Source organism: Haemaphysalis longicornis, unplaced genomic scaffold (assembly GCF_048455015.1).
Source record: "Haemaphysalis longicornis isolate Haplotype H1 unplaced genomic scaffold, Haemaphysalis longicornis Haplotype H1 scaffold_10, whole genome shotgun sequence".
Classification (NCBI taxonomy): Eukaryota; Metazoa; Arthropoda; class Arachnida; order Ixodida; family Ixodidae; genus Haemaphysalis; species Haemaphysalis longicornis.
Genome location: NW_027526204.1, coordinates 69,069,580 through 69,092,681, shown reverse-complemented (window position 1 = coordinate 69,092,681; position 23,102 = coordinate 69,069,580). Strand labels below are relative to the sequence as shown.

The window sequence follows — 23,102 nt, the reverse complement described above, 5'->3', positions numbered from 1 at the left end:
ATGAAATCATTGCAGACGTCACGAAAACACAAGATTTGGCAGGGAAATCAAAATTTTATTTAGGTTGAATACTTTGCCGCCGAATAAAGCATCGTTTCCTTCAGGTCAATCGCTGGGGATACCACAACACACAAAATTTTTCTATTAAAACAAACTTCTGCATGGCCCCTTTTAATGTAATGCATATTCGTTTTACAGCAGTAAGCATGGTGGGGTAAACAATGAAAGTTACGAAAATAAACGTGAACATGAAAGTACCGATGAACACTGCTGCCCGTACTGGGCGCACTATGCTCGTTTTAGCTGCACAGCAGTCCGCTGTTTTGGAGTTGCCTTATACGACAGTGGCCGATTAAAGTAAGCGACATGGTCTTACGTGACCATGTTTGTGAAGCATACCCCATATTTCACGAAACGATTACTTTCTTCCGCAAAAAAAAAAAAAAAAAACAAGCCAGGTGCAAATACGGTAACGAACAAAGCAACGTAGGGGACAACGGTCCCCTCTGACGCTTGATGATGCTTGGCGGCTTCCCCTTTGTAACGCAACGGCGTCTGCAGCGAGCTTAGTCGTAACGCTACGGTAACAAAAAAGAAAAACACCTTTATGGGGTCCTTGTGCTAGTCTGACTTCTATGTTCGCATGTCTTCCCAGATTGTTCTCTGCTCTTTCCAACCAACGTTCTAACCTTCCTTTACTAAAATCGACTGCTGTACAATTAACTTTTCAGCTAATCTTAAAGCCAAGAGCTCCCGGAAGCTGAACGTATACCTTTGCACTCCGTTACATTATGTCGCATGGGTTCTGGCTTCAGCCTTGGAGAGGCGCTTAAAAACACAGTCCTGTCACTAGACGCAACATAGGCATTACATAATCCGCGCTATCAGTAATTTCCCCCCCGTGATGTAATTGGTAGGAACAAAGTATGAATAAATGACACTCGAAATACAAGGTGGTGATATATGTGAGTGTTTTTACGGAAAGATCGTGTTAGATCGCGCTAATCATAAACTGTCACAGCGGGCTACGGAACTGCTGAGGTTGCGATACCATACCTTAGAAGGATGCGGATTATCGACGGAATCATAAGCACCTTATCCGTCACCTTCCCCAAGGGCCGGTAATTATTGTTGGCCGGCTTATCGACCTTAAAAACTCTTGTCCTAACCAACGGTGTAGCCTTGATGTGGCTGTAGTCATAACCACGAATCACTACCACAGATGTGTACTGAACGATGCACAGGGCGGCGAAGTATTTCCGTTTGACTTGCTGCCGGATGAAGTAAAGGACAAACTGCGATATCCACGTCCCCACACTTGTCTCGCGCAATGCACGAGCCACCCACAGCGTTAGCGAAAACGAGCTCGGCCTTTGTTAGCTGCCAGCGACGACTGCGAGGTGCGTCGTCGGCGTTTAGCAACGCGCACAGGCCAGAGCGATCCTCCGGGTGTAAGACGGCCAGTGGCGAGTCCAGACAGGTAACAGAAGCAGCAGCAGCGTGGGAAAAGACGGGAGCTGATAAAGCAAATAAAGCTTGGATTTATATTTTATAAAGTTCGTGTGACCGTATGTGGTTCCAAATTGCACTCATTTTCTTGGCAGTGGATGACTCGGAACTTTTGAGCATATGGCAGCTGCCCAAGTTGCCCTCGACAATGGTGCAGTTATGGCAAGCGGTTTAGGCCTGTTTTTACGGCACACTACAAAATGAGCACCAACAAAATAAATTCTATAAAAATTCGCCCCAGAGCCAAATTCGGCCTGGCGAGGGTGGAAGTACCAGTTTTTCCATCACGACGAAAAAATAGGCTTTACGATCCGACAGTGCAACACAAGTGGCCGTCGAAACGGTACGGTTGGGTCAGTCACCCGTAGCTTCTCCTACCCGTGCGAATATGTATTCCAGAAAATTTAACTATTCGAACGGCACTTGCAGCACCAAAAATGCCTGCCTTAATGTGGCCACGCATACAAAATTGTTTTGAATACAAGTTTGTTTCATTCGAAAGATTTCGTGATTGTTAGTGCCCCTTGCTTGTCCTGAAGCAAACAATGCTTTATTCACTGATAAATTAATCAATTTAAGTTAAAATTCGATTCCCCCGCCAAATCTTCTGTTTTCGTGACGCCTGCCATGACGTCATACGTGCTGTGGAACCTTGTTTACCGTTAGTCAACCTAGATGGCACCCCCATAACGCGGCGGGCCGTTTTCTGCCCTAGTTCTGGACCGTATTTGTACCTGGTTTGTTTTCGTTAAGGTAGAAAATAATCGTTTCGTGAAACATGGTGTTCGCTCGACAAATATGGCCACGTAAGACACCCTCGCTAGCACAAATTAGTCAGTGTCGTTTAAGACGACCCCAATGCTAAAACAGCACAGCGGGCGCAGTACCAGCAGTACGCATCAGTACTTCAACTTTTACGAGTACTTTCGCAACTTGCAGAGCTTATCCAACCATTCTTACAACAATAAAAAAATGTGCCCAAAATGTAACCCGAAACATATCGTCCGGCAAACCTACAAAAGCCCTGCTAATTTGCGTTTGCTTTTGCCCGCCTCAGCCAATCGCAGAGCTGTCGCATGTGACATCATAGGCTCTGTAGCAGGAAATGAGCTATTGGGTCGCATGGTCATTCTTTTTTGCGTAATTATGTAGCTTTTTGAGCGAAGTGTGCGTTAAAAGCGGGGTCAGTATGATTCTAACGAGGCAATCTTTCGAATGAACCAAACGAGTTTTGTGAGCATGGCTCCTTCCAAGTGGCCTTCAAGACAAAACGCAACTGCTTGTAAAAAACCGCTTTGTCCCTGTAAAAATAATACCAAATTCTTAGCAGACTTCAGAAAAAAAAATTGCCCCCACCTCCCCGAAGGGAATCGTGAGGAAGTGCGAATGCATTTCTTGCGCCGAGAGTACACGGCGTAGTAATTCTGCCATCGCCTTGAGAGGCGCAGTACCGGCGAGGGGGAGCTGTCAGGCGAGGGGAGAGGCGCGTGCCGAGGGTGAGTGCAAACCTAACGGGGGGAGAGGCGCGCCAGCTGCAGAGCATGTGACGTCACGGCGCGAGGAGAGGGGGAGCAGACGCAAAGGCGCCAGCGCGCGGTCACGTGGGAGTGTGACGTCACGGCGCGAGGAGCGGTGCGGGAGCCGGCGCGGGCGCGCGCAGCCACGGCGCGGGAGGCGGAGCGCGCGCGGGTCACGTGGGGTGTGACGTCGCTGCGCCGTTGCTACAGACGCTCCTCTCCGCTCCTCGCGCCGTTGCTAGGGGAGAGGAGGAGGAGCAATGTGGACGGCGGATTCAGGGTCGCTTATAAAGTGCATCGCACTTAAAATGGCGCTGATTGCAGTAGCGGTGCACGGCTGGAAATACAGCAGAGAGATGGCGGCCCCTGTCCCTTGGTCAGAGACCAGGCAGTTGCACCTCGCGTTTATTTCCGAACTTGCCGCTGAAAGTTCTCCATGACTGGCAGGCCCGGATCGTTTCCTCCGCAGGCTTTTACATCTCTCGCGAAGAGGACCATGTTTGCACACGCTAGAACCAGCGGCCAACCAATGGTCGCGCTACGAACCCCCAAAAAATGCTGTGGGCCCGGAATGCGATGATAGGTTAATGGGATAGACATCGGCTTCACAACACAGGGGACTCAGGTTCGATTCCTTTTGTTTTCCCAATTGGCTGCACATGTTATTTTTGCCCGCCGCTGCTAACCCCGTACCCCTCGGGACTTTTGGGTGGCCAAGTGGCTTGGTTGGCGGTTTCACGGCGCGAAGGTACCGCGTTCGATTCCCGGGACCTTTCTACCACGTTTTCTTCGTGAGGCTTCGAGGAATCCTGGTACGGCGGACGAACAAAGTTCGGCCTGAACAGCTCTGGTGATAATATTAGATATGTTAGGGAAAGCATACGAAGCAGTGCCGACCTCCCAGTCACTTTTTGGCGACGTCTCTGTGACGTTGAAGGAAGAGTTTTGTTTTATTGACTGATGGCCCCAGACCAAGGCATCACCGCAACACATGACTTGGTGATTGCAAGGGGAGGGGGGGCTCTACTTTCGTTTGGTCTTTTCACTTTAATCCTAATGTGCTGTTAATAGGCATGTTTAGTTTTACGTACAGCCGCTCGAAAAGTGAAACGGAGCACGAAAGCGGTGGCCGGAGCGGGCAAAACTGCATGCCAGCGCGATCTATGAATGCATGCGCCGCAGATAGCGAGACTCCATGAGCACATCCTGCTGGCCCATCCTTATACGCTGGCGCTCGCCTTACCGCCAGCTCAAGCGAAGCCGCACTGCTGCTTTCCCTGATTGCTCGCCAGGGGTGACATTCTTGAGATAATGATATAATGCGTGCGGATTAAATAGTTTTCTGAATAATGGCACGTATAAAGCTGAAATCGGGCCGCGAGGCAACTCATATAATAGGCAATGGCCTCAAGGACTGACCAGAGATGCGCATGGAGATACCTTGGGGTCCAAGCATAGGCATGATCATGGCAATATGCTCTGCCAAGCTTTGTCTAATATTGGTCTCCCCGGGCTTGGCCAATTGTTGGCTTGTTACCTTTCTCAACCACCAGCCAATAATGGCGCCCGATTTAATGCCAAGCTCGGACGCACTGGCCACTTTTAATTTGCCATGCTTGGGCTCGGCAGTTTCTGCTGCTTGGAATGCCGCCGCTTGCTTCTTCTGTGTTCAGCAAGTCTTACGTTAGTTCGATTCTGCATCTTTTCGGCGCAGGACGTTCACTCCTGACATATTCGTTCTCCGCGGCCACTATTCCTTGGCAAACCACAACAAACCTGGGTGCAAGATGGCTCCACCCAACATTTACAAGACAATGCCAGACTTTCCGGTTTCCATGGTAAGCAGTGCTGTTTGCAGTTCTCGAAGCGTAACGCAAGTCGCTTGTACGTGAGGCGACACGATAAACCAGTATATATAGCTTCTTGCACGCGCCTCACAGCAGCTATTACTTACGCCTCCGCCAACCTTTCCTTCCAGAATTTGGCTCGCATATACTATAATAGTTGGCGTAGAAGTAGTAGAGCTTGTAGTATTCCCTGTCACAATATTTGTATCCTCATCGGAGATACGAACCGCTGGCGACTTGACTTGGCTCCTACTCGTTGCATGTGATCTGTGCGGTTCGTCACTGCGAGGAGGTGATGCTTGAAGTCACGCAAATTGCAAAAACACCTTAGGGGTCACAGGCAACTACTTTTGTTGAAAATAAAAATGTCAGAACTGACCAAACTTGTCCTTTTCGCAGGAAGCTGCGCACGAAGGTCTTCTAGAACTGGCGTCTCAGGGCCACCACTGCGCATGGGCGGTGTCCATGAGCGCTGCGGGGCGATGGAACCGTCCACTCATGGGCGCCAGTTTGAACTGGAGAGATTACGAACCCTTCAGCCCTTGTGAACGCCTGCCGCGTGATAAGAAACAGCTGGGCACAATCTTAGACGTAAGTGCCACACCCGGCGACGGATTTTGAATTATCTACACGGCTTTAATTATTCATTGCATGTTGAGCAAGGTAACCGTTAATTAGGTTCGGTGTGCTACAACATCGATACCTGCCACGGTGGCTGAGTGGCTAAGGCGTCGTACTACTTACTTGAAGGACGCAGGTTCAATCCCAGCCGTGCTGGCTGATTTTCTAGTGGAGGCGAAAAACGAAAACGGCCCTGTGTCGAGAATTCGCCGTACGTTAAAGATTCCCAAGTAGTCGACATTATTCCGGACCCCTACACAACGGCAGGCCTCACAGCCCAGGTGTATCTTCGGCGCGTTAAAACTTACATTAAATAAACCAATCAATAAATCGCTCAATCAATTTAAACGCCGGGTAATGCGTACTTCTGGGCAATTTGAACATTTGGAACCTCTCGCGTTCCAGCTGCGTTGTCAATGTATTGCAAAGACACACTGACATGCATAGAGACAGACAGGCCAAAATGTTCGCATTTAAGTATCATATGAAAGACTACCATCCTTAAAAAACGACAGTGGTTGAAGTTTTGGAGTACTGAGAAGGAACATTTCACATGCACCGGAAATGCAGCTGTACGGCTGCAAAGGGAAGCTATAAATCTTTCTCAGAAACTTGGCACTTGAAACAAAATTCCTCCTGGTCCATGATACAAACCCGAGACCACCGCCAATCGAGTATACGACGCTGTTTTAGAGACAGCTACGTAACTTCCCTTAGCGAAAAAATGCCGTATTTTTAATGTATTTTGAATGCATTTAATACATATATTAACTTTGTATTTATTCTGCATTATTTTGTCCGCATTCCAAATGCATTTCGAATACATTTACAATGTATTTAAAATGTACCTCAAAAATACGTCAGCAGTGCATAAAAAATATATATTTAATGCATTTTAAATGCATTAAAAATGCTCAGGAAATGTAATTTTAAATACGTGCAAAATGTATTAGTAATGCATTTTAAATGCACAGAAAATACTGCTTCAAATATACTCAAAATGCGTTACTAGTGTATACTAAATAAAACCTAAATACATTGAGAGATACCATGGCAATGTGTCGTAGGTGGAATTGTTAACGTTCAACTAGAAACTATCATAGTGTGGTTTCAAAAAGTTTAATAGGCACTAGGCTAAAAATATGCTCCATTGTGAAAATGTAAACCGGCGATGCTCGGAATGCGGGCCAGCAAATGACTGAAAAGAACAGCATGTATGCGCACAAATTGGCAGTTTGAAAGTTTTTTATTGTACACCTCAGTCGAGTGGCCAATTTCGCCATTACTAAGTAGCAGGAATGAATGCCTTTCAGCCACCTCGGTAGCCAGCGCAGATGAAGCGTTGTGCATCGGAGTCTTCGTACTTCGGATTCTCCACGCGGGAAATTTCACCAGCAGCTGCAGTGAAAAGAAAATGGGAAAATATTAGTGAAACACATTTTTTAGAGGCAAATAAATGTCAAATCAATCAGGCCTTTTCTCTAGCCGTGCCAACGTCCCTCACGAGCAAGGATTTTTTAGTTTCCCCTTGAGAGAGAAAAAAAAAAAAAAAACCCGCCGTGAAAACAATGCCCCTTTGAAGGGCGTATGTAATGGTAAGCATAGTTTATATTGTCATGCGTCATCGGATCTTCAATACCATTTTTAAGAAAGAATGGTGGCCGGGAAGCGGGGGGGGAGGCTTATGTTTGGAAATTGTCTAGGGATAAAAATTAGCGAAAATTAGGAAAAAAAAAGACAGAGCTAAGATAACAACGTTACCAAACATGCAACAGAGTTCTTAGAGTTATGCTACTACTTCTCTTTCTTAGGCGCTTGAGTTAACTTGAAACGGTGGCAATTCTAGTTTTCCAACTAACTAGGACAAAACTGGTCTGTGACCTCCCAGGACGCTAATAAAATAAGATAGGCAGTAATCTTATTAACTACAATTATTGTTGTGTGTTCCATATTTCGGCGTCACCTTCTTCGGAGATTACGTTCTAAAAAAATAGTGCGCAGCGAAACAATTTAAAAATGCATGGGCAGGATTGCAGTAGAAAGCTTACATAAATGTCATTAAATTGGCGTGTGCACTCAACAATGCTTTCAAAGGAACGGCAAAGTAAGGTTATTTCAAAAAACAAGAAAAATTTCACGCTGTCCTTAAAATAACAAGCTCTTATATCGTAGGCACCTAACCGAAGCAATTAAAACAAGCAACGCCAGAACACGTGTATTTGTGCTTGTACACACATGTAATTTTTTTGCTCTCCGCCGCACATCACCAGCAGGTAATTTTATACTTTTTGTTGTACACAGACAACGTCATCATTTAATTAGGGAGCAACGCGGAAAATAATTGTAAATGCTCGGGTCTTTAACATACAAAAAAATATAAACACCTGTTAGCTTCAGGGACCATCAAGTAAAAATAGTTGCTTCATAAATACTCGTGACACCTAAAAGAAACTCGTTTAAGTACACCCTTTAGACGCAAATGGTAAATTGAGGCTTCTAAACACACACAACCGCCAAGCTGCCCATGCTGTTTTCGGTGCCTTTGGGCACATTTCTGAAATTCTCCGGTGGCGTGGTCCAGCGTTAGCGCGTCGGGTTCCGCGTGTCTGTCACTCACGAGCGGCCGAAGGGCCTCTCGGAACGCGCACACGTGTTCGTGAATGCGCTACGAAATGAATACAGCAAGGAGGGAAAAAGTTGCAAGGAAACACAAAAGAGGAAGGGGCCAACGTCCTGAAGTTTCGCGAAGTTTTGGGGGGAGCAATCCAAGGAACAAAAAGAGACGAACCCACCCGGGGGACCCGTTCCGGGAACCGAGGGGTCTCGCGCAGGGAACTGGTTGCCTGCCTCGAAGCCCCCCTCCCCACCCGCATTCCTTCTCCTTCCTTCCTTTGCTGGTTCTTGGTTCTGGGTGGCGATAGGAACAGAAACTGATTGTAACTTAGCGGCTACTCTCATACAGTTTGTCTTAGATGGACAAATAATTTGTAGTCCCTGGGCATGAAGCACCTTCGCTACTGCCACATGCACCAAAAATTACGTGGGTCGCTTTTAACACTTTTGGTCACTTCGAAACAGACGGCATAAACTCTTTCATGGCTTTAGTTGACAGAACGGCGACATGCGACGGACAAAAATCGCGAAGGCTGCTCGGATTCCCGCCGTATGGCCCGGCCACGCGCATTAGTCGGATGAATGTATGCCACAAACTGGCTTCCTTCCCCGTACGGCGGCTGCTGTGAACATGCTCAGCTGTGAGCGACTGCTGCGAACAGAAAACAAAAGAAAGCTGCGTCCCTGGATACACTTCGCAAATTTCTCAAGCGCGTAAACATGGACGGCGGACTTTCTGTGAACAGGCTGTGCTAAAAACGTTCCTGGCGGTTATGTGTTTAATGCAAGTATTAGTCCTCAATGAGTACTCGATCTACAAGGAAACTCGTAGCAACAGTCCCCCGTCCACTCAGCAGGGCCGGAGCTAAAAATTAGGCGCAAAAAGGAAAGCACTAAAATCCATTTTTTTACGTCTTCTTGCTGTCGTTGATTTGTGAGTACATTCCCTTGCACGGCGTAGTTACGGTAGGAAATCTTGCTCGCAGGTGGAGGTAAGCTTAACAACCACGTGCGGATTTTATAAAGGGCATTAGCACTCTTCGATTGCAAGGCAAACATACGTCAATTAATTGTAGTGTGACACCGTACGCGCAAATAGCCGGTATATCGTGCTTACCTTGGTTAGACGGCCAACGCCGCTGCAACGCGCCGTCCAAGCAGACTGCGTCCACCCGACGACCGCGCGTTGAGGAGTCCGAAAGAGGACAGGCAAAAGAAACGCAGCGAAGGCAGACAAAACGTAAAGGCGGGGTGCGCCGCTCAGCTCGCGCCGCAGGTGCCGGGCACAGAGGAGGAGGTAGTGAGCGGCAGTGAAAGGCGCCGAGCTGCTCGCCCTCCCAAGCATGGCCAGGGTTGTCCATCTAAGGCGAATATTTTTCAGAAAAAGAAAATTTTCCAAGCCTCCACAGCGATACCGTCGTAACAACGCTGGCAAAGTGCAAGTGTTTTCGTACATATATATACACGTTGAATTCGATGTTTTTTCTTTGCCGATTGCGTTGGAACACCGCCGCTTACATATTTGTACGCCGAGTTTCTCTCTAATACGCAGAGTTATGTCTGCTTTAGACAGCGCAGTAACTGAGAGTATCTCCCTCAGTTTCTTTTATTATAAGTAAACATCGAGGAGAAATTCTCAGTACGTTTTTTCATTTGAGATGTATTTTATCCGGCACTTCAGATATGCTTTACGTGAATCTTACAATTCAGCAACTGAAGCAGCGCCTGTAGTGTACTCGAAATGCATTTCGGCAAAGCTTTATGAATACATTTAAAATGTATTTTCTATAAGTATTTTTCATGCATTGAGAGTGTATTTCTACCATGTTCGTTCGACAAACGTAAAAGGCATTTGAAATGTATTTCGAATATATTCGGAGTATATTTCCATGCTTCAGCACACTTTTAAAGCATACTCAGAGTGCTGCTCTAAATGTAGTTAGGTAAGTGTATTTTTATAATATTTACAGTGCATTTACACCATGATCGTTTGGTGGGAAGAAATACATTTTCAATATATTCTGAATGCCTTAAGCGCACATTCGTGAGGTTCAGTGCATTTTTAATCCATTTGGAGGGTACTTAAAAGCACTGTATTTTTCCCGTATTTTTAATAATGTATTTTCAATATTTACTAAAAATTGAGAAAATGCAATTTTTAATGCACTTAAAATACATTTACAAATACAAAGCATATTTGAAGTGCACTTCAAGCGTACTCGTACGTATTTCAAACGTATTACTTTTCGCTAAGGGTTGCCTTTGTATCCGTACAGTTGCATTTTAAATACATGCCAAACTCTTCTTCACAGGAACTTACTACACACATCTGTTCGAGTAACTTTGGGAGTAATTGGGCACGCATTGAGTTCAGCGTCGAGAGCGACGCGAACTGTGTTAAAATGTAGAAAGGTCTTCACGCTGACGCTGAACAGAGCGTTAACCCAGCCCCAGAAATTTCGGCCGAAAATTGAGGACTTAAAAGATGTTGTTCCGTTTCGATTTAGTAAATATGGAAACTTTGCCCTGAACGGCGTTGCTTCATGCAAGGAGCAAACTCACTATTTACTGCTTCGCTGAATGAAATGAAATTTGCGACCCCTGGAAGCACAAATGAATAAGTGGTGATTGTATGTTTAATTGAGAAATGCGAAAATAGGGGTAGCAAGGCAAAGTACAACTCTGTTAGCAGGAAGTCCCTTCCCTGGGTAAGATTTCATGCTCGTACTGATTACATGCCCGTTCTGTTGGAGTGGTTTGAACGTGGCCGTCGAACAATGCGACCTGTTCGGTGTCGTCAGTGGTAGAGTGGATTGGGTTGGCGTGTTACACATACAGTAAGATGCCTACGACGAGAGACGTAAAGAGACAGCGTTACGTTTGTCCGCTAGGATGAAGCTTTGGTCTTTCGAAATTTTATTCAGGCTAGGGAGTAAGCTCAGTAATAAATTGCAAACAAACGTGTTTTGTTTCGCGCACTCCGTGGAAGGCTAGAGCTTCGCAGGTTATTTGTTTTCACGGAGTGCAAGGGCATTAATTTTTTATGAACTTCAGCTCACCAAATTCTACACTAACTTTGGTGCCGTTAGGTTATATTCTCACCGCTGTATAAGAGGGCACTCAAGTCGCGGACGCTTGTTGAAAAAGTCTTGGCTGCCTACCTGTAACTTCCGCTGAGAAATTTAACCCTACGTCTTGGGGCAGCGCATATTGTAATCATCTCTGGCCTCTTCAAAAACTCCAAAAACAAGCTTTAAGAATCATTACTTTTTCTTCCCGTCTATCTTCTTCTACTCCTCTGTTCATCGAACTTGCGATTTTGCCCCTTCCATGTCTTTACCAGCTAAACATTGGCCCTTTATTCTTCAAAGTATTGCGTTGTGGACTCCTGATATCTGTTTTCCCTCCTAGCACTATCTCTAACCCAAACTCTACTCGGTTCTCCTCTCGCAACAACTTTCTACTTCCGAAAGTAAGAACTAACTTCGGCAAACAAACTATTCTGTTCTCTTGCTTGCACTTGTGGAATACCTTAAACCAGGACATTAAATCTTCTCATTCTGTCATACCCTTAAAAAAAAAACTGAAACTCTACCTATTGTCTTCATTACAGTGATGTGACGCGTCTTATTGTAGTTTTCTTCCTATTGTCAAAGCTGATTTATTGAATATTTGTTCAGTACTCTTTTCTATTATGTTTACTAGTGTTGTCATTGTAATTTTATAGTCATTTTGTTAATTTGTATAGGAGGTCCCGCTTGCGGTTTTTATAACCATGGGACCTCCTCCTGTATATACTGTGTACCCATATCATGTTTGTTTATAAAACTTATTTTCAATTTCAATTTCAATTACGTCGTTTATAGGCCTGCTGGCTTGCTCGTCTCTTAGCGAATATCGTGGCTACCGCAATGAGTAAAGCAGATCTTCGCGCATGCGCACTGATTCCTGCGTTCCATATCTCTTCCCGGTCATTGCGTTGAAGCGACACGCAGTACTTTGAGGGCGGAGGAGGAAATGTGGATTGTACAGGCGTAATTTTCAGGCGCAGTGCGAGTGCTCGTTTTTTCAGTTGAGCGCCTGTCAGGCCCTCTCAGCGACTCACGAACAGCAAAACTATGTCCTTACCTGCGAGGCTGCAGAGGAGTTACCGGCGTTCTCCCCTTTGGCCCCTTTCCAAGAAATAACGTAGTATTATACATGGAGACGACCTAATTGCCATAAGTTCCGTCCAAAACATTCCGAAAGAAGACGGTACGACTCTCTGCATGCCTTATACGAACACTTCCCCTCAGCCATCCCCGGCTGCAACATACGTACCCTAACCGATACTCTGCCGATAGTCAATGTTGCTACCAACCAGGCACTCAACCTAAAATCATCCAGAGGTATTCAATACACAGATGTGGCGAAACTCCTCTTCCGAATCCAGGCGTCACGGCCCTCCTTCCTGAGTTGAATCGAAGAGTTTTGGCACAGCACCTGGCGGACAAAAACTGGACTTTGTTAAACATATACGTAACAACAACACCTAATAAAACGAAGCTTGATTGATCGATTATTTTATTGTCGATTCATTGATGAAATAATAATTAATTTAGGGTACTTAAATAAATATTTATTATTATTCATTAAACGTGCCCAAACTACACAGGCGATGAGCCGCCCCGTAGAGTAGGGCTCCGGATTAACTTTGACCACCTACGAATCTTTACCGTGCGCCGAAACCTCGAACACACGGGCGTTTCCGCGTTTCGCCGCCTTCAGAAAAGCGGTCGCCGCGGCCGGGAACCGAACGCGCGTGCTCGGGCTCAGCAACACAACGTCATAGCCACTGAACCACCGTGGCGGGTATAAAATAAAGCTTGGCTTCAACATTAGAAAACACAGATTGGGAAACATAATTTATGTTTAACAGCTTTATATGACTTGCGGTTGTTCCCGTAAGTGACTCCTGAGTGGTACTTCAACTGCATGTCGACAGGTGGCAGGCTATTTTCCTTGCCCCATGCTTGCCCTTGTTTGCCCAAGCACAGGGGCGCCAATCGTGGACCGGCTTTTGATACATGGGGCCTCTGGGGAGTTTCTCAGCTGGTTTTATCTATTAACTCCGAGCATCATCATCTTAGGGTGCGTCCACATTGCAAACCTTCCCGCTGTTCCTTCTCTGCTCCCCCGGTTTAAGTTGTGGGAGAACCTGATGACCAGCAGTCATCTAGAATACGAACTTATTGTGGCGTCCAGGGCGAAGACCACTCGATCGTTCCATGAATCCGTAGACGGAGGGACCACTGTCACAAAAGAGCGCAGTAAATGTTTCTACCTCCACAAGCACCCAAAACGGGCGCTGGGTTAAGTGGTGCCCTCCTGCGCACTGGGTGCGAGGGCTATCGCCAATTTGTTCATCGCCCTGTAGGTGCTTGCCGTCACCTTTACACTGACTGCAGTTATGTACCAAACTGTGGCATATCACGCGCTATGCCACTGAAGAGGATGGCAAAATGTTGGCGGAGGCCTCCCAGCTGGCCATACCAAAGCTTGGCACAACGCTGCAGTCAGCATTCAAAAGCGTTTGCCAGAAATGAAAGCCGCAGTGTGCACCGGTTCGACCAGCTGTAAATCTTGCCAAGGTGTGCCCTCGGTGTGGTATTCAGCTTAGCTGCGTCGACATTCAGTTCTATTCTGAATGAAATGTAAAGCCTCCTAGAGCTATTTAGGCTCACGACCAACGATGAATTGAGTGTTCTTTTTAGGTTTGAAATTCTCTCGCAGCTACTTGGTTCAACTCATTTACTAATAACTTGCATTTACTACAAATAAAATTAACATTTGTCATTCCAAACCACCCCCACAGAAACAGGGGTGCCATTGGTACCACAGAAGCAACGATTGAGTTCAGCTCGAGTGAAGCGACGACTAAGCAGCTTGCTTCAATCTATTTATTTCTTTTGGAAATTGTCCATAACTTCCTGTATTTTTCCAACCAGGCCTGCATCGGCGTCGTCTACAAGCGGCACCCGAGTAGCGCCTACAAGACCATGTTTGCTTTCAGCACTCAGATAGGCCTCTCGGTGATGTACGACAGCGCGGAAACAATGCGTGAAAAGGTACGTTCGGGAGGACATCAAAACATTCCGCTCGGTACAAAATGCATTGACATGATATGTCCATCCCCTCGGTATATTGTAGCACGGTGTCTGACTGTGCAAATGCGAGGCCCCTGCTGTCGATCAATTCCTAGAGGATGACGAAAAAAATTAAAGCAGTTTTACTGAAAGGGAAATCTGTCAAGTGCGGAGCAGTGATTCCCGAGAGGGGCTGTGGCGACCTCTTTTGACAAGTTTCAGTATCAACCTGGTTTGATACCGCAAATCGTCACGAGAGGGCACCGCAGCCGCTGATAAGGCTTATAAAGAGACACTGCATTGAGTTTTTGATTATGTAAGATAATCAATGTGTTAATCCATAATTTCTTGTGTAATTTATGTCATCGTGTACTTGTTTGAGGCCTAGCAACGGGCCCATCCGTGGTAACGGTGCAGCGCAAACACCACCCCAACACTTTGCATCTTAGAAACTTCTGCCTCCCTGTAGGAAAGGGGTTGACATTAGCTTATAATGCGAAGGACACAGGCTCAATCACGACCTCGGGAAGCCGACATACTTTCGACGCCTCTGTTTGGCTGCTTGACGCCGCGTAACGCCTTACACGTTACAATGGTCGCTAGGTACTACGTACACACTCGTCGGTTGGTGTGGCCATTGTCGCACGGAAATCCTTAGCATGTAATCCCACCGAACTGAACACTGTCATTGATGCTGTCGCAATACCCGCAATAATATTTATCAGGTTAATTACAGTATGTTCCCTCTACATTCCTTCTAATTACGCTGTATCGAGTTCAGATTTTTAGGCTCAGATATACTAGTTACCACAGGTATTTATTTTAGTTGCTAACCTCAATGCTCATAACTCACTCTGGGGATCCGCACGATTCCTGAGGCCGCTTCATTTGAAAGATCCTAACATCATTGCGAGCGTGCCTGTTTAGCAAAAAATTTGCTGCATACCATTATTTGGACACAATTGTTCATACCTTGGCTTGGCCATTGCCTCTGGAGTTCTCCACCCATCACTTGAGTGGGGCGTTGTCACTGACACATTTGGTTATTATCAATTCCATACCTCACTAACATACATAGGTAAAGGGCCAAACAGTTCAACTTTCTCTAAAAGGTTCAGGGAAGCACGAGCGAACGGTAGTATGGTTGCAGAGACATCAAAACTTCATTACACATCTATAACCCACGTACACGTGGATGAAGCAGCCTAACTTGTCTTGGCGCACATCCTCGACGCTGCCAAAGAGCCCCTTCCCCAGGTCTCTGGTGCCCTGCGCGATCCTAGGGCGCCCTGGTGGAATGAAGACTACATATATGCGGGCACGAGAGGATCAGAACAAAAAGTGGGGTATCCTTCGTTGGTACCCCACGTTGAGTAACTTTGAACATGGCTTTCAAACGAGTAAAGGCTCTTGGGAAGTGTGTGCCCCGTGAGGCAGAGAGATAGAGAGTTGGCGGGCATTGTTCATATCCATAAATTCATACACAGACACACACACGCAACGTATGGACAAGAATACGTAAATTTAAAGGATAACAGACACAGCCTGCTCCTGGTCAGCACAACAAGCGACACACTCAAAGACCGGGTTAACACGCTTGTAGAGCCCATTCAACACGTGTCCAGTTCTGCACACTACACAAGCACTTTCCTGGAACATAAAGCCTCTAAGAAAAGAAGTCCTACTAGACAACAAGGCAAAAATTTCCTACCCCTCTGTTTTCACTACATGAGTTGAGGTCTGCTCTAAGCACATGTAAGCCTTCAGCTCCGGGTGCAGGTTGACAATCTCCATGATACAACACCTACACGCAGACAATCTTGAGACACTCCTACATCTGTAAAAGAAAATACGGCCTTAAGGGCATATTACAAAGTCTTGGAGGGAGGCCATTGTAGTGGCTTTCCTGAATAAGGGAAATGACCCTTCCTCTCCCGCGAGCTATCGCACCATAGCCCTCACAAGCTGCCTGTGCGAGCTTCCGGAGATGATGATTATCAGGAGACTTGTGGACTTTTTCAAGCACAATGGTCTTCACGAGAGCTGCCAGGCAGGCTTCCGGACGGGGCGATTTACAACTGATCAACTAGTTGCTTTAGAATCCTAAATTAAAGGTGCATACATACATAAGCAATGTTGCATGACGGTATTTTTCTATTCAAAAGGCATTTGATACTGCATGGCGCTACGGCGTTGTTAGAGACATAATTTTTTGGTATTTCAGGTTACATGCTGAACACCCTTTCTAGTAACATGTCTAAACGAGCATTTCCCGTCAGAGGTGGGTTGACACTATAAAAAGTTTAAGTGCAAGATAATGGTGTGCATTAAGGTCGCGTTTTCACCTGCACATCGTTTATAGTTAAGATGAACACACTCAGAAAGGCAATGCCACCCTCCATTTTCTTCCTCGTGTGTGTAGATGACGTTCAAATATCTTCTAAACCATGTAACATTTCAGGTCAAATTCGGAGCGTCAGGTGCAGGTTGGAGTAAACGAACTTCCTAGCTGGAAACACGGAAATAGTTTCAAGCTTAATCCTGCGAAATGTGCCGGTGTTGTGTTCTCTGATGCGCGTTGTCCGTCCTAATACTGACAGAAAACTCAATGCTGACTGGATTTCTGTAAAAACGAAAGACAAGTTTTTAGGTGTAGTGTTGGACTAGAAACTCGCATTTATAACTCACCTTGAACAACTTAAACAGAAATGAGTTGAGATGTTGAGCATCCTGAAGTTCCTAGTGCACCAGTCTGATGGTGCGGATAATCAGCTACTCCCAGAAGTTTTTACCTCCTTGGTGGTTTCTCATGGTTGATGGGAGTGTGGTCTATGTGTCAGTAACAAAAGCAGCACTAAAAAGGCTGGACCCAGTGCTGCACTTGGAGCTTCGCCTTGCGTCGGGTGCATTCCGCGCTAGTCCCGTGCACAGCCTATATATCTTACGCGACACATGGTCGTTAGATCCCCAGCGGACATACATGGATCTTTTATACGCGTTTAAAGATTGATCAGTGGACATCATTCGTATAAACCTGTCATCTGTGTTGCAACGACGCCCCAACTTCTTTTAAGCAGGCCATCTATTCCTGCTCCATTTTCACACCGAGCTAGAGATGAAGCGTCTAAGCCGGCTGTTACCTTTTCAAGCACCTGCAAATAATCTCGTTCTGACCTTTTACCGCCATGGAAGCTTCGCCCCGAGTCGTGCGACTTGTCCTTTGTAGCAATGGATAAAAAGCTAATGCCGACAACTGCAACTCTGCAGCAATCCTTGTTTCTGCGAGAGAAATAGAAGTGTGGCGAATTTTTCAGTGACGCACCAAATCTGTCTTTACCGTGTCATGTGCTGCGCCCGGACCAGATTTCAGTGTTTCGAACACGCTGAACTCTAACAGCAGGATCGTTACGGTAGAAGCCTATGGAATTTTGCTTGTCTTAAATCACATAGCCCGACATAAAATACTCAAGTCCATCATTTTCACACATTCGCTGGGTGTTTTACATGCATTATCATTTAAGAAATCTAGTGAAAACCATGTTATTAATGTAGTGTAACAAACCATTATGTTAGCATATGCAACAAATCTCAAAGTAACCGTGTCCTGGGTTCCAGGCCACTTTGGATGGGGATCGCCGGGAACGAGACCGCGGATAAGATGGCTGCTGTTGCTTCACTTACATACACAGTGGACGTAACAGTATCCTACATTAACCTCAAGCCACACATTAGACAGCACCTTCACAAAACATGGCAAGCACACTGGAATAAGCAGATAGACAACAAACTACGCATAATAAAGCCACTCTTGAGACAATACACCACTGACACACCCAATTGACATACTGAAGTTTCCTTAGCTAGGGGTCGGATAGGCCCCATCAACGTAACCCACTCCCGAGTGCTCACAGCATCTCTAAGACCCCTGTAAAGCAGGTGTGGGCAGGGCCTATCCGTAATCCATGTACTACTCTAATGCAAAGCACCAGACACAACACGACAGAAACACCTCACTCAAATCTACAGACAGCACATCTCACTGCACCCTGCGTTTTCTGGTCTGACAATCCCGTGTTTTATTTCAGGAGTGTTATTTCTTACCGCACATCATCACAACTAAGGATTGTACACACGCCGTCCTCATTGTATTTGACTTATTTCTCTTTTGTTCTTGCTGACAGATTTTAGGGATTGTCTTCATCTCACATGTATAACCACTACTTTGGCGGTCGTTGTCCCAGTGGCCCTTGCGCCATTATATCCAAACACAATTATCACTAGGTACCATGACCTCGGTCGAAATACGACGATAAGCCGAGCCCATAAAGTGCTCCGCACTTAAAACGGGTCTGGTTTAGCAATTCCAAACCTAGTTATCACGAGCGACAGTTCTGTTCCACTCGGGTTTACAAAGACGGTGCACACAATGTTACCTAAAAAGGTAAGGCTACTAAATGACGCATCCATCCTGTCCCTTGCACTGAAGCGCACTCAGGGATAGACCAGCCGACGCGCCATCCATGGTGACACAGAGCGGCTAAGCACCTGCAAAGCAGTCTGTAATACCTCGCCTATTCACATGGTACCACATCAGCCAGGCTCCGAGCGAGCGCAGCGCAGACGTCTCTCCACAGCGGAGCGAGTGGTGTGCCATCACACCAGCCGCAATTGCACTCCGGTGGCTCAAGGTCATTGCGACGAGATGAATGACTTTGTGACAGTAGCAAATATAGAGCTTTCGCCCTGAAATGACTGCTGTTTATGAATGTTGATGCGGGCAGCGGGTGTAATTCAGTAAAAACACAGACACGCCGCTCCCCCCCGAGAGCCTATCAGTATTATGCAGCCTATCGATTCTGTGGACTAACTGCAATCACTCAGCAGCGAAGCAAAAAAGCGGATCGACCGAGTAGGAAACTTGCAGGACAGCAAACCGCTTGTTATGAATTGGGAATGCGAAAGCATTGATGTTCGATTAAGCAACCCTCAGTGTGCAAGCGAAGAACAAAAGTTGTTGCCATTGTGTTTCCTTTCTTTGCGGCGAATACACACTTTGGGATTAGCCAGGAATCGAGAGCTTTGAAGTGCATTGTGTCCGCTATAAAAAATTCACACAAAATTACGAATTGTAAAAGTTTTAGAGCAGTGCACGGAGCGTTACACCTGTACATGAAGGCCCGCGAGAAGAACCGGTGCACAGCAGCATCCAGAACCTGATTGTAGGGAAGCTGTGGAGCATGCCCGTTTGCTTTCCGTCGTAATTCGCGCCGACGAAGAAACGAAAGCCACTAAAGAAATGCATACACGATGTAGCAAAGAAGAAGCCGGTGGAAGTAATTTGTGCGAAAAAACCAAGATATCAAGGGGAACGAAGAAATGCAAATACGATGCAGCCATAAAACGTTCGTAATGTGTATCGCAAGGCTTTCGCCTTCAGAGCACGTAAGCACACTTCAGTGTGCCAAAGAATTTTTTTTTTCGTGGTATACACATTCGCACTGTTTCAAAATTAAAAGTTTTGACGAGTGTTCAACTACATAACAGAATAAATTTGGCAGCTTTTTCTGCCATCGGAAGGTTTTAGATCTTCGTGCTTGCTTTATTGTCTGTCACTGAAAACTGGAACCCGGTGCTGCAATACTATTGCGACCTCTATCGGTGAACCGGTTTCTTCGAGGCCACCGGCGGGTCTGGGAACCAGCTCCTACTCCTGCGTGACGCTCGACCTTCAGCAGACGGACGAAAACGGTCGACCTGCAACAGCCCTGCCGCTAAAAATTGGTGGCCCGAACACCTTCACATGGGTGCAGATTACCAAGTGAAGCTGTTCCGGTTAGATTGGAATGTACAGATGCACGAAAAAACACGGTTGACCAGGACGCAGTCCAAAGGAGCACGGGAAATGGCGGCGCCTTGCCGGAAGGCGATGTCCGCATCATGTGCGGCAGGAGCAGCTGTGTTGCGCGCACCACCTCACTCTTTCTCGCTACCCCCTTGTTTCCGCTGGCGCTTCGCCGCGCCATCGCCCTCTCACCGGCTCTGTTACAGCGGCGAACGTCGACTCCAGCCTCTCTCGCGCCCACCTTCCCTCGCACGGATCTCGATTCGCGGATATTTCCGGTCTGGCAAACCCGTGCTCCCTGGAAAAGCTTGCGGGATGTGCGATCGCGCGATTCAGGTAAAATGCATTACTCTAAAAAAAAAACTGGAGTTCACATCGCAACAGCACATAAACGGCTTTACGGCATCTTTGAACCTGCGCTGAGCAACAGGAACTGATCAGCATTCTATAATGCGTGGGGGGCTGAGTTGCGCAGGAGGCTTCGGCTGGTCGAATTATGACTGGAACACCGATAAGGCGGGACATAGCGATGAGTAAGAAATGCGGTGGCGCAGGAACAATTCTTTTTTTTTCACAAAGAAAGGCTTATATAGCGCATAAAAGAGGCATGGTTACTTGCGCATTGGCACAGCAAGACGCGTGGAAAACAAACCAAACAAAGCTAAAAAATCCTAGGACACTTTAACACGTACACAATCTACCGGTCAAATGTGGCTTGTCCTATGTCATCAAACAAGATATTTCTTAATCCAACAGATAAACCTGTTCATACTTTCATAGCCTCAATTGTTCTGCATTGCACGCGTCTCGCTTTCCCCGTCGCCACGGATAACCATGCCGGTTTTTCGCTCTCATGTATAGTCTTTACAAAAACAACCAGTTGTTAGCAGCGCCCACGTTTGTTACTCTTCACTTTGCCCCGGCTTAGCGCTGTTAAGTTAATGCATGTACAGTCAAGCCCAGCTAGAAACCATCAACTCTCCTGTTGTTGAAGTGCTCGGAATAAGAACTAAAGACGACATCAACGCCAAGCGTCTCTGCTGATGCTGTTGAATTAAGAAAAACAAGCGCGCCACGCGCGCAGCCAGCGGGTGCTCGCTCCACGAGCGTGGCTCACGCGGCAGCCGGTTCGTAGCCATCTAGGATAGCCGGACGTCTGGTTCCATGTTCCCTTTCGCCACACAATTTCTGGTGCCGAAACCCTTATCCGTCCAGTCCCGCTGACTCGCGCCATGGAATCGCTTCGTCGCCGCCGTAGAGTTTGTCGCACCACCGTCACGAAGAAGATGGCACCACTCTATGTGCTGCTGCAGAACCCGACGGCACCGACTCTCGACTTGCAGACGCATCTGGACATCATTCTCCTTAAACAGCGAGCCTTGCACGAGCTGGACAGCCAGATTGAGGTGAGTCTAACCGAAGAGGAATTTGGCGCTCGCGGTTTGGACGCGATTGACTACGACGAGAGCATCTGTGCCCTTTGCACGCGCGTGCGCTCCGTCACAAGCCCGGTCCCTCCAGCCAGCGCAGCTACACCCGAGTCTGGTAAGCCAGCGCACCATCGCAGTATCGACCGGGCATTTCTCATGCAACGCAAGGAATCCACTTCGCCGCACTCCCTTAGCTCCGAATACCGACGTTCCCTGGTACCGACACGACAGGCAAAAGTTCTGGGACCAGTGCGATTCCAGGATCCATTCAGACGCAACGTTGCCACTCGTCGATAAGCTCAAGTACCTGCTCTCCTACTTGGCCGGTCCCGCCAAGGACGTGATAGATGGCATCAGGTTGGACGACGACACCTACGACTTTGCCGTCAAGGTCATTACCAACCCATTTGTGGGGAAGGATACTCTCGTGGACGACCACCTGGACAAGTTGCTCGTCCTGGAGCCGGTGCAGAATTCTGCCGACACCGACAAAGGCCAGGTCCTCTACGACACGGTCACCTTTCGCATAAACGCGTTGGGAGGCCTGGGGATCTCCCTGGATCAGTACTCCGCGGTGCTCCACCGCAATCTGCTACGGACCTTCCCGCACGATCTGGGCCTCCCGTACCGGCAAACGATGAAGGAGGTGCAGCCCCTTTTGCGAGGTACAAAGAAATCAGTGATCCTGGACTTCCTCCGCGCCCAGGTGGAAATTCGAGAGGAAAGCGCGTCCGATCGTTCTGTTCCTCCCACGCATCGAGTACAGGAGAAACGCCAGTCCTCGCCTCCGCGAAGCGATCTTCCAACAACGATGACTCTCGGCGCCCAATCTCTGTCTTCGAGGTTGCCAAGGTGTATTCTTTGCAATGCTCGAGACCACGTTCTCGCCCTCTGCACAGCAGCAATCTCTCATAAGGAGAAGCGAAAACGTTTGACGTTTGCAGGCAGAGAGGTGCTGTTTTAGGTGTGGCAAATTGAACAATTTCGCGCGGCACTGCAGAACAGCCGAAGGTCTCGTCTGTGGCGGCTGTTCATATTGGCACCTCACATGACTCTGCAACATCCAGCACCCTGCGGGAAGGTTCGAGCCTGGCAGCAGAAGACCAGATCACAGTCGCAGCGACAGGGCAGCACTCTAGGCAGGCAACGCAGTGACGTCCGCTTCGACGAACGCTACAGGACCCACGCAAGTACTTCTGCAGACAGGACGTGCATGGTGCATCATCACGAGCCAGCAGCTGCTCGAAGGCTTTTTGTTAGATTCTGGAAGTCAGCGCACTTTTAGCCGACGTGATATATCTCGAGCACTCGCCTGTCCCGTCACCGGTGTCGAACGTATAACGCTCGCTGCGTTCGGAAACACTCGCCCGAGGGCACCTGTTACGTGCAACAGAGTCTCCTTGACGCTTGAAAGCCAGCATGATGACCAGCACATCACAGTTGTGGCCCTCGAAGCTCCTAACATCTGCACCGTACAAGCCCGCCCGTCAGCGAAGAAATCGTTCGTGCGATGGCTGATCAGGGTCAAGTTGCTACGGATGCCCCACTTGTGCCCATGTTTCGAGAGAACAAGGTCAGAGGGCTGATCGGTTCGGACC

General features: G+C 47.3%; 1 protein-coding gene across 1 annotated transcript in view; it reads left to right on the top strand.

Annotated features, from left to right (window-relative positions):
- The window catches only part of LOC144159889 (uncharacterized), a 57,646-nt gene that overhangs the window by 23,376 nt on the left and 11,168 nt on the right, over positions 1-23,102 (top strand). Inside the window, exons 5-7 of the mRNA XM_077691546.1 lie at positions 4,741-4,864; positions 5,273-5,464; positions 14,095-14,214. Coding sequence (XP_077547672.1) covers positions 4,741-4,864; positions 5,273-5,464; positions 14,095-14,214 — 436 coding nt within the window. The remainder of the gene's footprint in view (positions 1-4,740; positions 4,865-5,272; positions 5,465-14,094; positions 14,215-23,102) is intronic.